Here is a 17,686-nt window from a genome sequence, read left to right as displayed (position 1 = left end):
TTTATTGTTAAAAAAACATAAATTTAATGTATAACAATTGTAAACATTATGACAAGTTAGTAGATTTTGAAAATCAGTGTTTGATTTTAACATTTAATACATAAATAAGAAAAACATAGTTGAAGAACACACTTGTGGAGGTCCTCACCAAAAAGCTATATTTCCAATATACTACTACTACTACTACTACTACTACCATCACGCCGTTTCCCCGCAGGGGTAGGCAGAGAGGATGGAAAGCCACACTCTTCTGTCCTGACATACACTCCTCGCCTCCTTCACATCCATACATCTAGTCATACATGCCCTCCGATTACGCAGACTTTTGACACCGCCAGATTTTAGGTTCTGATTGATCTGATCGTGCCAAGTCTTTTTCGGTCGTCCACGTTCTGTTTTCCTTCTCATATTTGCCACATATATTTTCTTAGTCATTCTCTCGTTATCCATTTGCTCCACATGTCCATACCACCGCAAAGAACTCTTCCTAATCTTTTCAATTATTCCTCGTTCAGCCTTACATTCCTTTCTTATATCGTCGTTTTTAATTCTGTCCCACAATGATTTTCCACACATTCGTCTGAGGGAGCGCATTTCAACAGCGTTCACTCTGCTTTCATCCTTCCTTTGCCAGTTCCATGTTTCGCTTCCGTTCATTAGTGTCGGTACTAGCACGACGTTGTGAACCGCTAGCTTGGCTTCCATGGACATATTCTTATTCCCAATCACTCTGTTCAAAGAATTCATGAATTCATGATTACTTAAAATCATTTAAAATGGAAATGTAAAGTTTTGGTGAGGACCTCCACACTTGTATTTATTCATTAAAGTTGAACCCGGAAACAACAACGTGATAACTATCATAATTATAAATAAGTATTATAGTAAAATAATATACATAAATATTCACGTTATAAGGATGTGAATTCAAACAAACCCACAGTGGAGCAGGGCTCAAGTTTCTGGCTTGTATTGTAGTGTTCTGCTCCTGTTCCCATTATCATTAGCATTTCTCGGAGACAAGAGGAAACTTCAGCCATTCACCCATTGTGTCGGCATAAACAGCCCTTCACCCTTGGCCACCTACCCTTGCGCTTCTCACGACTCGGGGGGTATGATATAGAACATGGAATACACTCCTGAACTATCACACTGAGATCAACAGTGCAATGCAAAGAGGTCGTTCAAAATTTAAACGCGTGAGATCTGAACTTTGTTAGTAAATGCTAACGGGCGATAAAAGATATTTTCTTTTTTTTTACTTATAATTCTATATTAAGTATAATTTTTTGACATATCATCAAAGATGAAGAAGAATATCGGAAGTCTGGGCATTTACGGGGCTGATGACCGTTGTAGGCTGGTTTAAGTGATCACTTTACACACGTGTAACATTCACCGATTCTACCCACTATTGACAACCACACTACTCAAATTCTTGGAAGTTCTATATATATGAACCAACAGTGTTCACAAAAGTGTTTGATAATGTCTTAATAAGACGAAAACGATATATCCAGGACTATATAGAGCGTTTGATGAGGTCTTAATAAAACGAAACGCCACTGCACAGAAAGTTTGATAATGTCTTAATAATGATTAAAGAAAACACTTGTTTTTTACCACTTGAGTTTTGACTACATGTTTCAGAAGTTAAACTTCGCAAACATGTTGTCAATAATAAAACTCAAGTGGTAAAAAACAAGTGTTTTCTTTAATCATTGTAACATGTCTTACCACAAAGTTAATGCCGAAACAATAAATAAAATATGTCTGAATAAGACGAAAACGATATATCCAGGACTATATAGAGCGTTTGATGATGTCTTAATAAGACGAAACGCGTCACATATTACAATATATATATATGTAAATAAATATAGAATTCAATCCGATAACCGTCTTTAAGTATTGTTTTGTCTAAGAATAAACGATGTATTATACAACATTACAGCAAGTCTTTAAAGTAGAATTTTAAGAAAATGACAGTTAAAATAAATAGATGAAATTCCTACCATCCTCGACGTACGGTCCACCCTTCACCACGGGCAGCATCTCCAACATAGCAAGGAGTGCGCCGACCATCAAAAGCGCCCAAGCAGTTCTCATGATGAACTAGATTCCTTCGGATTCCTCCTGGAAAAAAATGTACTTCGTTACCCTTATATCAAAATATGTTTCATGGTAGTAAAGAAGAAGTAAAAAGAAATATGTAAGAAAAATTGTATCCATAACAGCATAGATTTTTTCATGTTTTGAATATTGAAAGCATTACCTTTGTGGATCATATTGATATATTATTTAGAGAAATGAAAAGACTTCGTTTTTTGATCCACTCACATTTTTATTAACAACTAACTAGTTTCGGCAACAGGTTGTTGCCGAAACTAGTTGGTTGTTAATAAAAATGTGAGTGGATCAAAAAACAAAGTCTTTTTATTTCTCAAAATAATATAGATTTTTTCATATTAAATTTCAGAATTCGAAACAAATAAAACAATTGTGACTCGTGTTTTGATGCATTCCCCATCATTTTCAAACTTCCACTTCTGACCCTTTTGAAAAAAATCACTTTTAATAATTATTTAATTCAAATCATTTGACCCCCCCCCTGGGAATCGAACACGGGACCTCAAGTACGGTAGCCAAGAGTGCTGATCATTACACTACGCAGGCGGACTATTAACACTCAAAAATACCAAATATATAGATGTTGGTAGGACTTTAGTCGGAATATCAAGTCGCTTACTCCTGTCAAGAGCGTCATATTTCAAAAATCGTCAATTTTCAGTTGTACATGTTTTCGGAATGTCCTGAAAATGTACTATATCCCAGCAAAAGCGACATATTTTAACTTAATATTTACCCGCTACAGGGCAGAAAGTGTTGTTTTTGCGGTTTGAAGAAAAAGTATTGCTTAATTTATTTTTAATATTCTAAATATTTTTCAAATGGAGAAAAAACCTTCAGGTTTTACCTAAAAAGATCTGTTGCACAGTAAAAAGCTCAATAAGTGGCTTGATATATTTTTTTTATATTTTGTATTATTATTATTATTTTGTCCGCCTCCGTAGTGTAATGGTCAGCACACTCGGCTACCGTTCTGGAGGTCCCGGGTTCGATTCCCAAGGGGGGTAAAATAAATAAAAGTAATTTTTTCACTATAATATTTATTCAATATTACCATGGACTGGTACCTGAAGCGGAACACGGGCTGATCACCCTTCCTTCATGTGTAAACGATCAAGATAACACTGCGTTTATATGACGCAGTGCCCTATGCACCATTGGGGTGCGGATAAGGGTTTTATTTTATATATATTGTATTATGTTTTTAAACTTTAAAAACATTCTCCTGAAAAATCAAGTTTTTTGATTTATGAAGTTCTTGAAAGGAATGAGCGAAGTGTCATTTTTGGTATTGATTGGCATTATCAGGGATGGTCAATAAATGGAAATATTAATTAAAGTCATAAAATTATTCAGTTTAAAATTAGTTTGATAATCGGTTCTTGTTTACTGTGTTCAACTTGTCAGAATTAATTGAAGCAATCAACAAAAGCGAAATTGCTGAGCACTCGAGATATGAACGTTGATTGAATTTTAGCATTAAGGGATTGAATTATAGGCTCTTTGATACGGATTCTAAGGGTAGTATTAGGAGGTTATTTGTTTCCAATTTATGTAAACGACCGGAGACCCTATTTCAACAACTGAAAACCGGGGAAACATTAGTATAGCCTCACAAGAACCAGTTAATTTGATAAGTCGCTGCTTGAATAATGCGTTATCATTAAATTATGTCGTAAACTACATACTTATTATATTTTGATAAAAGACATAATGTAGAAGTTAATTTTTAAATCAAACATATTAATAAAACACACCTTAATAAAATACAATTCTTAATTAATACAACATACAATTTTCTTCCTTTCCCAGAAAATAAATATAAGGGTACGTACCTACATCCCCCATGAGCTACTGTTGTCTCCCATAAATTATTGCTGTACATGTTGAAACTGTCACTTAGAATTGTATAGCTACATAAGGACCGTCAGTCCATTTGATCTTCACATTCGTTTGATAATGCCATAACTAGGCGAAACTATTGTCACAATATTATTTTTTTATGTGTTTTTGTTAATAAAATACAACTTAGTATACTAAAAAATCTGTGTTTGATTTAAAAATTAATACTTCAATAAAATTTATGCTGAAATTTCTACAAGACTGGAACACAAATAATAAAGTTTTTTTTTTATATCCCCAAAACTAATACACGGCAAAATATAAACACAATAAACAGGCATAATAAATAGGCATAAGAAGCATATTTAAAACATCGTTTTAAAACGCTAACTGACGTGTCGGACGGTAAAATTCCGTGTAATTCTGTGTAGTGCACAAACGCCCTTGCAATTGGCATAGTAACAGATATAATACTGCGTATACTCCCTTATATTTCAGGCTGTTATGAAATATTGCAATGATTTAATTCGTATTTCAAAAGTATTGTCAACTTTGTGATATAGTGACATAACACGCTCCTTACAATGCGTAGTTTATTACGTGTAAAACCAAGTAAAGAGTTTAAGTAATATATAATGCAAGAGTGAACAGTATTTAAGGATAGTGTTTAAAAAAATATATACTTAATCACAATATATAAAAGTGCAATATTATTTTAAAACTCTCACCTGGCATTTAATTTTCTTACTTCGCAAACCCAAAAATCGGAAAAATATTTTTTTAATATGTGTAATATTTTATTTATTGTTTCGGCATTAACTTTGTGGTAAGACATGTTACAATGATTAAAGAAAACACTTGTTTTTTACCACTTGAGTTTTATTATAGACTACATGTCTCAGAAGTTAAACTTCCATCATTCAGGACTGTATAATAACTGTTATTATACAGTCCTGAATGATGGAAGTTTAACTTCTGAAACATGTAGTCTATAATAAAACTCAAGTGTTATTATACAGTCCTGAATGATGGAAGTTTAACTTCTGAAACATGTAGTCTATAATAAAACTCAAGTGGTAAAAAACAAGTGTTTTCTTTAATGTGTAATATTGTGACAATTGTTCAAACTTGTGGCATTTCATTTTATTCACTGAATTTCGTTAATAAAATAACTAAACTCTCAATAAATAACACACAAATACGATTTTAAATATCTAGTAAAGACGCGTGGCATGTAAAAATAAATTCAATATGTTTTCTTGGTTAGTGACGTGTGAAATTGCTAAACTATTGTGCAATATTATTGTTACAAGGCGGCCATTTTTGACAATTTTAAATAAAACGGTGCTTAAAAAATTGTGATCTGTGATTGGCTGTTTGTACCATAGACAAGAAATGAAGACCATAAACACCAGCAGACGAAGTAGGGTGAGTTTCCACTTTTTCTAGATGTAGGTATTTGGAACTTTCCTGTACATCGCTTATTTTAGAGTTACAATTCAAATTTGGAACGTTGAAGTGTCGCGTTTCAAAAGTGTTCTTGAGAAAATCATTGCCATTACATTGAGTTTTTTTTTTTAATATTATCAATTCTTCCTATATTGACCTAATTTCATCCTTCCTATATTGATCCATTCAACTAAAGAAAAATTGTATATTGCCATGAATAGAGTTGCAAAGTCGGTTTGAAACGTTTTGGATTAGTTAATTTAAATGAGTATTTTGAATTGAAAAACGTATAAAATTCACTTTTTTTGGTTTGAAAGAGAAAATTATGCACTTTAAATCAATGAATAATTCTCCAATTTCTTTAAAAAAAAACAAATTCTGTGAAATTGAATAATAAACAATTTTAATATTTTTCTATATATCAAATTCTGTGAAATCAGATAGTAAACGATTTTAATATTTTTGTTCTATGAATGTAATATTTTAGGAATTTTGTTAGGTTTGTTTTCCAAAAACCGAAATATTAAAAATTAATCGCCAAATTTGTATCGAAAATGTCAAACTGATATATTCTATCCTTTACTTCGTAAGAGTCTCCTTAAGGATCTTTGAGTTGTTACGTTGTTTTCGCAAAAATCGACACGTTTTTTGCTATAAATAATACCTATAAATATCGATTTCCGCCTATAAAAAGGTATTCTTATCAATACATAGGAATAAAATTACCATTTTATCTTTACAACGATATCACAAGTGCTTGGACGTACATAAATCACTATCGAAAGTGATACAATCGTCTCATTTATCAGAAATAATAAAGCAATTTATATTTTATGGGCCTACTAAGTCATTATTCTATATCTTTCTAGTTGTATGGTATTATACATATAATTTTTATTGTATGTATAATTAAAAATCAGCGGGTATGTATGAGGAGATGCATGAACGTGGAAGAGGCGAAGGATGTTTGCAAAGACAGAGTGGTGTAGCGTTCTATTCTCTCTGCATACCCCTGCGGGGAAGCGGCGTGATGGTTAGTTAGTTTTAGTTTTACAATTTCCATTTATTTTTTCCACAAATTAATGTATTATTAATTAATCGTATTATTAGGTATACGTACAAACAAATATAATTATATTATTTTTTGACATCACATCAAAGATGAAGAAGAATATGGAAGTCTGGGCATTTACGGGGCATTTAATTAGGCCCATAAAATATAAATTGCTTTATTATTTCAGATAAATGAGATGTTAAAAAATAATATGAAAATAACTCCTATAATTGGAGATAATCCAGATTTGTGAACAAGTATTTGCACACACTCAAAATGTTGTAAATGTAATTATAGTCTGAATTTCGATAACTTTCCATTTTTCGTAAAGGGGATATTACTTTCTCAAGGAAAACTTTCTGAAAATTTATATATATGTGTCCATCATCAGGCCAACCGTAGACTAAAGTAAAATTAAAAACTTTAATATATATATTTTCTTTCATATAAATAGGAGACTATAGCAATTTGATTTTATTCCACAGTAACCTGATGATGGGATATTTATTATTTATAAACCAGCAGTCGTGAAGTAGAATTTTTAAGTGGTATTACACAAAGTCAACGATGAATGTTAACGAGAGTGTTACAACGTTTCAAACTTCTGAGTTGCTTATAAAACTAAATTAACGAGTGTACAACGACACAACGGCTTTCGCTAATTATCTGATAAAAACAACATTTTGAGTGTGTCCATATACTTGTTCACAAATCTGGATTATCTTCAATTATAGGAGTTATTTTTCATATTATTTTTTGACATCTCATCAATGATGAAGAAGCATATGAAAGTCTGGGCATTTACAGGGCTGACGACTCCAAAAAAAATGGCTAAAATTACTATCACCTTAATGCGAATTACATGGTAAATACATTTGTTATTACAGCGATTTTAATTTATGATAATTACGAGGATAGTGTAATTAAAAGGGTCACATTTCATATAAGAGCTTTTATGGATATTACATACATGCTTCAGGAATTAACATAATATTTTGATAAGGCGTATCGTCGATTTTGTGTTGAAAGTGGAAAAATAATGTGATTATATGAGCAAACACATTTGTGGTGATTGACACTCGTATGAAGCTGATTATTTGATTATTTTTTTCATTAATTTCGTTAAATTATTTTTTGCAACTCCGTGCGTCACTTTCATACGTTAGGTTTGGAACCAGGACTCTGTTGTGTACTGTCAATTTAGCTATCGGTAATGGAATTTTATTTGCTATAACTTATATCAGTGCAAAATTCACTTTGTTCCCAGTATTCACTCTCCTTCTACAATAATTTTACACCCAAAAATACAAAATTATTTAAAAAAACATGACATCGGATTTATTAACATTCAGTTTATCATTTTCCTTGTAATAATTATGCATTAAAAAAATATATATATAAATAAGTATATATTATTTATTGATTTGGCGTTTAATTTGTAGAACTCCATTTTAATTTATGTATTATTTTTAAATCAAACACAGATTTTTTTAGTCTACCAAGTTGTATTTTATTAACAAAAACATATAAAAAATTAATATTGTGACAATTGTTTCGCCTAGTTATGGCATTTTCAAACGAATGCCATAACTAAGCGAAACAATTGTCAGAATATAATTTTTTATGTGTTTTTGTTAACAAAATACAACTTAGTAGACCCAAATAATCTGTGTTTCATTTAAAAACAGACATAAAAAAATATATATACACCAACGCCTGTAGGTCTACTCTGGTATTTTCTATGGTAATCTACGAGTAGGGATGTTTCTTATTTTTCATCAGTGGTAACATGTACAATAGGGGGCAGTTTAAGTTATTTGTCATATTTTAATTTGATTAATTAATCGGTTCAGTATAAACTTCCGTGTGTGCTATTTCAATTCAGATAAAGAAGAGAAAATAATAAATTGTATGTACGTTTGCGCTTTCGGAGAGAATTGTTTTAATAAAATATTAAACAATAGCCGACTTTCTGATGCTAATTATATCGAAGAACTCTAGAGATCCAAATTGAAATTTCTTCCCGTTTATACAGGCTAAGCCAGTGATCGGCAAACTTGTTAGATAAAGTGCCAAATATTCATATTACAACAATAAAAAAAATGTGTATAGCCAAATCTATTTGCAATTCTAGTATACCTTTATTACATTTTTAGACTTTTATTAAATTACGAGTATATTCAATTAAACTTGAATTCATACAGTTAGGATTTTATTATTTATAGATTTGCTGTTTAATTTGTAGAACCCTTTTCAATTTATATTGAATGTTAAAATCTAACACTGATTTTTTGAGTCTACTCAACTCTATTCTTCTGTTTCGAAACACATAAAAATAAAATTTGTGACAATTGTTTCGTCTTGTTTTGGCATTTTCAAACTACTGTCAGACTACATTTACAAACGACAGTAGTTTGAAAATGCCATAACCAGGCGAAACAATTGTCACAATTTTTTTTCGTGTTTTTTAACAATCAAATACAGTTTAGTAGACTCAAAAAATCAGTGTTTGATTTTTAACATTTAATATATAAAAGGATTTTTATTCATTGATAAAAAGTTTTTTGAAAGTAAGATTTCCATAAGAACACTACTACTACTACTACTACTACTACCATCACGCCGTTTCCCCGCAGGGGTAGGCAGAGAGGATGGAACGCCACACTCTTCTGTCCTGAAATACACTCCTCGCCTCCTTCACATGCATACATTTAGTCATACATGCCCTCCGATTACGCAAACTTTTGACATCACCAGATTTTAGGTTCTGATTGATCTGATCGTGCCAAGTCTTTTTCGGTCGTCCTCGTTCTGTTTTCCCTCTCACATTCGCCACATATATTTTCTTAGTCATTCTCTCGTTATCCATGCGCTCCACCATTCGCCACATATATTTTCTTAGTCATTCTCTCGTTATCCATGTCCATACCACCGCAAAGAACTCTTCCTAACACTTCTTATTGCGAATAATGTCCTTGCATCTCCTTTGAAAGATTGATCAAGTCAGGTTTGTTTGTCGTTTATTTTAGCACGTATCCAGGGTCTTAATAATCAATCAATAAGATGACTTCTCTTTTGCTTTTTTTTTCTCCTTTAATAACGGCCGTTGCCAATTTGTACATAATATATTACATATTATTTTTTGATATCTCATCAAACATGAAGAAGAATATGGAAGTCTGGGCATTTACGGGGCTTACGACCGTCATAGGCTGGTTTAAGTGATCACTTTACACACGTGTAACATTCACCAATTCTACCCATTATTGACAACCACACTACTCAAATTCTTGGAAGTTCTATATATATGAACTAATTTAGAAACCTTGTTCATGAATCACTAGAACTTCACTAGAGACATCTATTGGTAAGATGTAAAGAAGCTTTTTACTAAGCAGAAACTCTTATATAAGCTTAATAATTATTATAAGCTTAAATAATAAAAATGGAAATGGTATTTTCTGGCGTTTCTCATGTGTGTGATTATAATCCAGGATTCGGATCTCACATACTAATATAAGAGTTTCTGCTTGATAAAAAGCTTCTTTACATCTCACCAATAGATGTCTCTAGTGAAGTTCTAGTGATTCATGAACAAGGTTTCTAAATTGGTTCATATATATAGAACTTCCAAGAATTTGAGTAGTGTGGTTGTCAATAATGGGTCGTAAGCCCCGTAAATGCCCAGACTTCCATATTCTTCTTCATCTTTGATGAGGTATCAAAAAATAATATGAAAATAACTCCTGTAATTGGAGATAATCCAGATTTTGTGAACAAGTATTTGGACACACTCAAAATGTTGTAATATATTACATGTATGCTTTATGATAAAATAATATGTTGTCTCTTTTTTTGTTTCGAAAATTACTTACTAATCAAGGATGAACATATGAAAAACAATAAATAATGTATTAGTTTGAAATATTGTAATTGTTTTATAGTTAGGAAGCGACATATTCCACATATCGATATGGTCCGCGAAATTCATTTCCGAGGTTTTGCATTCGGTGTAAAAGAGTTCTGAATCCAGACAATGTCCAGCTGTTATTATAATAAAATTTATGACCTTTTCTCTTGTTTCTGGTTGGGGCGTAAATATTCATCTCTTGCAACAGGGACGGTTGAAAATATTACTATTATTTTTTTAATATATTATATAACATAGTTTTCTCCTATTACTCAATTTTATTAATTTTAGTAAATAAAGCAATTGATTATAATGCATTTTTAATTAATGTTTTCCTTAGTAAATACCACTTTTTCTTAAAATCTACTGTGACACGTGTTTCGATGCATTCCGCGTCATTTTCAAACACCGTATGTAAAGCTAATTCTAAATTTTTTGATTCGAGTCCTTGGTACACATTTTGCCTTTTTTAACCGTACTGGTTTCAATAATTTCATTAATTAATTCGGCAGTCACTTTGTGGTAAAATCTTTCCATTTTTAATTAACATTTTACTTAGTAAATACCACTATTTCTTAACATTTGCTGTGACACATGTCCCAAGGACCCAACTCTAAAATTTAGAATTAGCTTCACATACGGTGTTTGAAAATTATGCGGAATGCATCGAAACACGTATCACAGTAGATTTTAAGAAATTGTCGTATTTATTTAGTAAAACATTAATTAAAAATGGATAGATTTTACCACGAAGTGACTGCCGAATCAAATAATGATTATAATGCTTTTAATAAGGTTCAGGCTTGAAAAAGATTGTTCGCATGAATACGTAGAGTCGAAGAAGCTTCCCGCGGATATTTGTACTGGAGCCGCACTTATAAGTTTATTTTAAATATGCTTTTTACCTTATGATTTTCTCATTTATTTATTTTTTATATACTTCGTATGCCTATTAAATATACCCGTTTATTGTTTTTATATTTTGCCATGTATAAGTATTAGTTTTGGTTTTTTTAAAAAAAAAAAAAATTGTTACTTTATTATTTGAATTCCAGTCTTGTTAACCTTAATCCCATGACCCAAAATGGGAAATATAAATTACTCATCGGGAATATTATATCTATAATATAAGTATATGACTTATGTATGTAAAAAGTATTGAAAAACATTTTTTTTTTTAAAAGTTAAAGACCAGCATACGGCTCCCGAGCCACACTTTGCCGACCTATGGCCTAAGCTTTCAACATTGGAAAATTAATTTAAGCCGTCTTAATTTAAGAAAATTCCTTCTGAAGAGCACAATTGTTCTCTTATTAAACTGCTTATACAGTATTATAATACACTTGACGCTTCTATTGTTGAAGGAGCGATTAAAATAATATCTCGAACAAGTAAATTCCTAAGATATTTTATTTACTTATTATTCATCTTGAAAAGTTCATCACTCGGTTAGTTCGTAGAATGACTGATAAAATTCCATGTTGTTTGACCTCCAGTTTTTTCACTGTAATATTTATTCAATATTACCCTGGACTGGTACCTGAAGCGGAGGGCTGATCACCTTTCCTTCATGTGTAAACGATCAAGATAACTCTGCGTTTATATGACGCAGTGCCCTATGCACCATTGGGGTGCGGATGAGGGTTTGAATGAACATTCATCATTCTATCCATGATTGACACTACAATTTTTTTGGAACTCATACATATAGCTCACTTCTTTCAACGGCGTCATAAATAAAAAAAACTCGATTTTTCAGAAGATCGTTTTTAAAGTTTAAGAATATAATGAAATGTATTCAAAATAAATATTAAGCCACTTATTGAAATTTAATAAATAAAACCCTTTATTATTATTGACCTCCAGTGCATGTTTGACCTCGGCTCTTAATGCATGTTTGTGTTGCAACCCCTAGTGCATGTTGGTCCTCGGGTTGACCAAAATCACATGTGTTAAACATTTTGTGAAGTTTTAAGTGCATAAATAGTGCTATGGTAGTGAAGGGTAGTATTGTTTGCATGCTGCGGTAGTGATTGTCCTGACGAAGAGACGGGTACGTCTCGAAACCGGTAGACATAACAATCACGGTAAGTGGTTATAAACTAATATTTGTGTGAAAAAATAAATAAGTAAAAATTACTACAAAGTAAATGCTTTAAATATTAGTAATATTGAGAATATGATAAAACTTCTTCATTTGGTCACATTTTTTTTTTGTATTCAAATGTTTGTTCAAAAAACTAGGACAAGTGTAATATAATTTAGGAAAAATCTTACATATCTACATTTCGTTCAGGTATATATTAAATAGAATTTAAAAAATAAACTTACTCAACTCAATCATAGATGGTGTTGAAAACTTACATATGAAAAAGAAGGTGTAAATTTTATGATATTTACTCGTATATGCAACTTCCGAAATTTCAGTTGTGTGGTTGACAATCATGTGTGGAATGATGAATATTACGCGTGTATAAAATGATCAATTAAACCATGCATTTCGGCGGGTATGTATGAGGAGATGCATGAATGTGAAAGAGGCTAAGAATGTCTGCTAAGACAGAATAGTATCACGTTCTATTCTCTTTGCCTACCCCCGCGTAGAAGCAGAGTGAGTTCGTTTTTATTTTTTTCAAACCTCGATTCTACACCCGATGGTGTATAGGACACTGCATCATATGAACACAGTGTTATCTCGATCGTTAACACACGAAGGAAGGGTGATCAGCTCTCCGCTTCAAGTACCAGTCCAGTATAATATTGATTAAATATAAGAGTGAAAAAATCACTCATTTATTTCCCCCTCCTGGGAATCGAACCTGGGATCTCCAGTAGCCGAGTGTGCTGACCATTACACTACGGAGGCGGACAGGTTGCTTTGTGAAAAGTGTATATATCTTTTAATTCTATTCCTGGAATCTCATTTAACGCAGCTGTTTTTTGTCTACATTAACCATTAACGGGCATTATGGCCCAAAATAATGTTTTCATAAAACTAATTGGAATTAAAATAAGTGAACCGTGCATCTAATGGAGATAACTTCTTAATTTACACATTCGTTTAGAGTAGAGGTTCCCAAACTCTTTTATCTCGTAGACCCCTTTCCTTACCTGATATTGATTTTTATCAAATTCATTAACTTCAAATGTATTTTTGACAGCCGGTATTTGTAGTGTTACTCACTTTGAACCACACATGTTAGGTTTTATACATTTATATTTTAAATTCAAATTAAATCATAGACCCCTTGCAAGTTGTCATAGACCCCTGGGGGTCGATATGGACCACTTTGGGAATCACTGGTTTAGAGCGTTGAGCACCTTTTCGGTATATTTAAACAATGATATTTCTAAACATTTTTCTGTATTAATGGTAGATTGATGAACAGAATAACAATTAAATATGAAACCATCACGCCGCTTCCCCGCAGGGGTAGGCAGAGAGAATCGAACGCCACACCACTCTGTCTTTGCAAACATTCTTTGCCTCTTCTACATTCATGCATCTCCTCATACATACCCGACGATTTTTGGAACAGGTAGATGATTTCATATATTTGGGTAGTATGTTTTCTAGGGATGGAAAGATTGATAAAGACATAGAAAGGAGAGTGAATGCTGGGAACAGAGTGAATGGTGCACTAAAATCAGTTTTAGCAAATAAAAATCTATCAGCGGAAGCTAAACTGGCAGTACACAATGGAGTTCTGGTTCCAACCCTTATGTATGGAAGCGAAGCATGGAGTTGGCAAAAGAAGGATGAAAGCAGACTGAATGCAGTTGAAATGCGATCCCTCAGACGAATGTGTGGCAAAACGATGTTTGATAGATGTTCGAATGATGAAATAAGGAAAGAATGTAAGGCTGAGATAAGCACTATCGATAAAATTAACAATTAAATATGTCTATTATACTATGGATAACGACGAAATCCGGTATAGTGACTGGTCAAATCTAATCATAGTGGAAAAACTAATTATTTATTATACCTTTATGTCTGCAAAGACCACCAACAAATAACATTTTCTAAAGGAAAGGAATTTCCTTAAGTGGACACTAAACAAACTGTTTATCTTATTGTATGTTTATACAAAAAATAATAAAGCAATGATGAAAATAGTTCCATTTGATGAAACCCAATAAATAAAATAAATCTTGGCTTTACCCACAAGAAATCCCATAAATTTTGTAAATATTTTTCTCTGAGGTTTTATTGGAATTTTAGGATATTTATTGTGGTGATGTGAATTCCTTACTTCCAATATTACTGCGTCGCCTGTATACACTTATCCTCTAGCATCCTTTTGAAATGGGTCCAAAGCTTAAAAGCTCTTCATATGTTGATAAATTGGGCATACCAGTTGAGAGAAACTGGGTGGCTTTTAAAACCTTTAAAATACAAGGACTTTTATTTTGTTAAAGCTTTTTTAGAACGTGTCAACATGGATTGAATATATCGTCGATTTTATGACGTATATTAAATTTAAGTGTTGCTCTGAAATTTCTTAGTGAAACTGCATTTTACTATATCTAAAAATTATTTAAAAAAATATTTAGATCCTATTTTTTCCACCGTTGTTTATTTGACCGCCTCCCTAGTGTAATGGTCAGCACACTCGGCTACCGTTCTGGAGGTCTGGGGTTCGATTCCCATGGGGGGCCAAATAAATATAAGTGATTTTTTCACTTTAATATTTATTCAACATAACCCTGGACTGGTATCTGAATCGGATGGCTGATCACCTTTCCTGCATGTGTTAACGATCAAGATAACACTGCGTTCATATAATGCAGTGCCCTATGCACCATTGGGTGCGGATAAGGGGTTTTGAAAAGTTGAAAGTTTATTTGACCAGTTTGACGATGACGATAACAATAATTGAATTATTGACAAATCAAAAATCTCATTAATAGATTTATATTATCCACTGACACTTCGTGATGGAATTGCATTTTTAATTTATTATTAGATTAAAACCAATATTTTTAGCTTTTCCACTTTTTTATTTGACCAGCGACCGGGTTTCGTCGTTACCGACATCATCAGACTGGTGATGTCGGTAACGACGAAACCCGGTCGCTGGTCAAATAAAAAAGTGGAAAAGCTAAAAATATTGGTTTTAATCTAATAATAAATTAAAAATCTCATTAATTTCTTCGGCAGTCACTATCTATTTTTAATTTCAGTTTTACTTAGTAAATACTACGTTTTCTTAAAATATATTGTGACACGTGTTTCGATACATTCCGCATCTCTAAAATAAAAAATTAACTTCACATACGGTGTTTGAAAATGATGCGGAATACAACGAAACACGTGGTACAATAGATATTAAGATGTAGTGGTATTTACTAAGTGAAACTTAAAATAAATAAAAATATTAGATTATGTAATGATAACACTAAATTCTACTGTTTGTAGTATTAATGTAAGTAGACTCGTATTTACTCTATTTTCTTCGGTCACATCGTTTATCTTTACCATAAATGTAATTTCATATTTGTATGGCATCCCATTATTACTATCCAATAAAAAAGTACTTGAATGTTACATACTTGAAAATTATGAATATAATATCATAAAAAGTTATCTGATTTTATCAAAACAAAGATCTCCTTGATGTTATTATTACATTCTTCATTATAAACAGAGAAATATCTTTACTACCTCATTTCATGGCGTTGCTTTTTGTTTTTTAAGGATTCCATTAGCCCTTTCATCCCCTTTTGCTCGATTTGCGACCTTTGGTCTTCAGGGACTGAGAAGCCCTACTCCCTAGACAATAAGTTTCGCTTTCATTTATAAAAGAATATGAATTCTTTTATTCCATATTTTATTTAATAAAATGATACTTTTCTTAAACATGGAAAATAAAATAAAATAAATAAAAATAGGTAAAAATACATCTTAAAGTTTTTTTTATTGTTATCTCACCAAACATGAAGAAGAATATGGATGTCTGGGCATTTTCAGGGCTTATGACCTGTCATAAGCTGGTTAAGTGGTCACTATTAACATTCACCATTCTATCCATGATGGACAACCACACTACTCAAATCTCATGACGTTCCGTGATTGAGTTCACAACAGCCATCTATGATTTGATTTAGAAAACATCTATTTAGCAGAGACCGTTTTATTTGTTTGCAAGATTTCAATTATCTTTACAGTTTTCAACAAATTATTTTACAAACTGAGAAACGCCCGAAAACGTGATTTTTCTATTTTTTTATGCAGATTATACTTTGACCAGTTATTTTATTCACAACATTTTGAGTGTGTCCAAATACTTGTTCACAAATCAGAATTCCTCTACTTAGGAGTTATTTTAAAATTTAAAAAAATATTTCATAGTTTTTTTTTAGATGTGACATATGTTGAATAAGTGGCGAAACCCAGATTTGTGAATAAATATTTTGACACACTCTAAATGTTGTGAGAATGTGTGTTTGAGGGAGAAATCTCATGTGATATTTCATCAGCACTATAATCATCACATGCTTCTGTAGTATAGTGGTTAGCGCATCTAGCTACAGTGCTAGAGGTCCCTGGTTTGATTTCCAGGGGGGTCAAAATAAATATGGGTGGTTTTCACTCATATATTTATTTAATATCACCCTGGACTGGTACTTGAAGCGCAGGGCTGATCACCTTGCCTTCGTGCAATTAACGATCAAGATAATACTGCGTCGATATGATGCAGTGCCCTATGCACCGTTGGGTGCATATAAGAGTTAGAAGAAGAAGATGATTATGTTATTATTTCATATTAACCTAATCAGACCCTTAATATTTTCGAACCATTTTTATTTTCAATCGAAATTTATCAGTCATTTTTTTATAATCGCTTCAATAGATTAGTGCGTAGAAGTCTGAGTGCTTACTTAATACGTGCTTAATGGATTATCCATTTAAGCAAATCTAAAACACTCTTTTTCGTAATTATAAAATTTTCGTTTTAAAATGTTTTTATGTTCAGGAAAAAAAACATTTTCTCGATGTAAAAATCCTTTTAAGGAGCTACATTTTCTAAATTATTTTATAAATTCCCCTGGGGATTAATTCCCGTAGCTAACAGTGCGATTGAAATCCTGAGATTTAAAAAAAAATATTTACAATAAACATCTTGCATTAAAAAAGAGTCTCTCCTTAATAAAAGCTTTCCTCAATCCAACATAGGTGGCTGTTGTGAATTCATATATAGTGTGTAACGAGGTTATCAATATATAAAATGTAAGAGTTCCAAAAATTTGAGTAGTGTGGTTATCAATCGTGGGTAGAATTGGTGAATGTTGCACGT

General features: G+C 32.0%; 1 protein-coding gene across 5 annotated transcripts in view; it reads right to left on the bottom strand.

The window, feature by feature from the left end:
- LOC148310905 (xibalbin-1-like) overlaps positions 1-17,686 on the bottom strand; it is a 124,112-nt gene that overhangs the window by 91,063 nt on the left and 15,363 nt on the right. For 2 of the 5 annotated variants that reach the window (XM_088257576.1, XM_088257580.1), the window contains exon 2: positions 2,016-2,136. In XM_088257576.1, coding sequence (XP_088113702.1) covers positions 2,016-2,109 — 94 coding nt within the window. In that variant the 5' untranslated portion in view covers positions 2,110-2,136. Of the gene's footprint in view, positions 1-2,015; positions 2,137-4,700; positions 4,792-5,100; positions 5,256-17,686 lie in introns of those variants that run through there. The other 3 variants (XM_088257577.1, XM_088257578.1, XM_088257579.1) reach the window with 3 other exon arrangements.

This window comes from Brachycentrus maculatus, unplaced genomic scaffold, assembly GCF_059751285.1.
Source record: "Brachycentrus maculatus isolate JH-2025_06_01 unplaced genomic scaffold, ASM5975128v1 h1tg000085l, whole genome shotgun sequence".
NCBI lineage: Eukaryota > Metazoa > Arthropoda > Insecta > Trichoptera > Brachycentridae > Brachycentrus > Brachycentrus maculatus.
The sequence above is the reverse complement of the archived record's forward strand: the minus strand, read 5'-3'. Positions and strand labels throughout refer to the sequence as shown.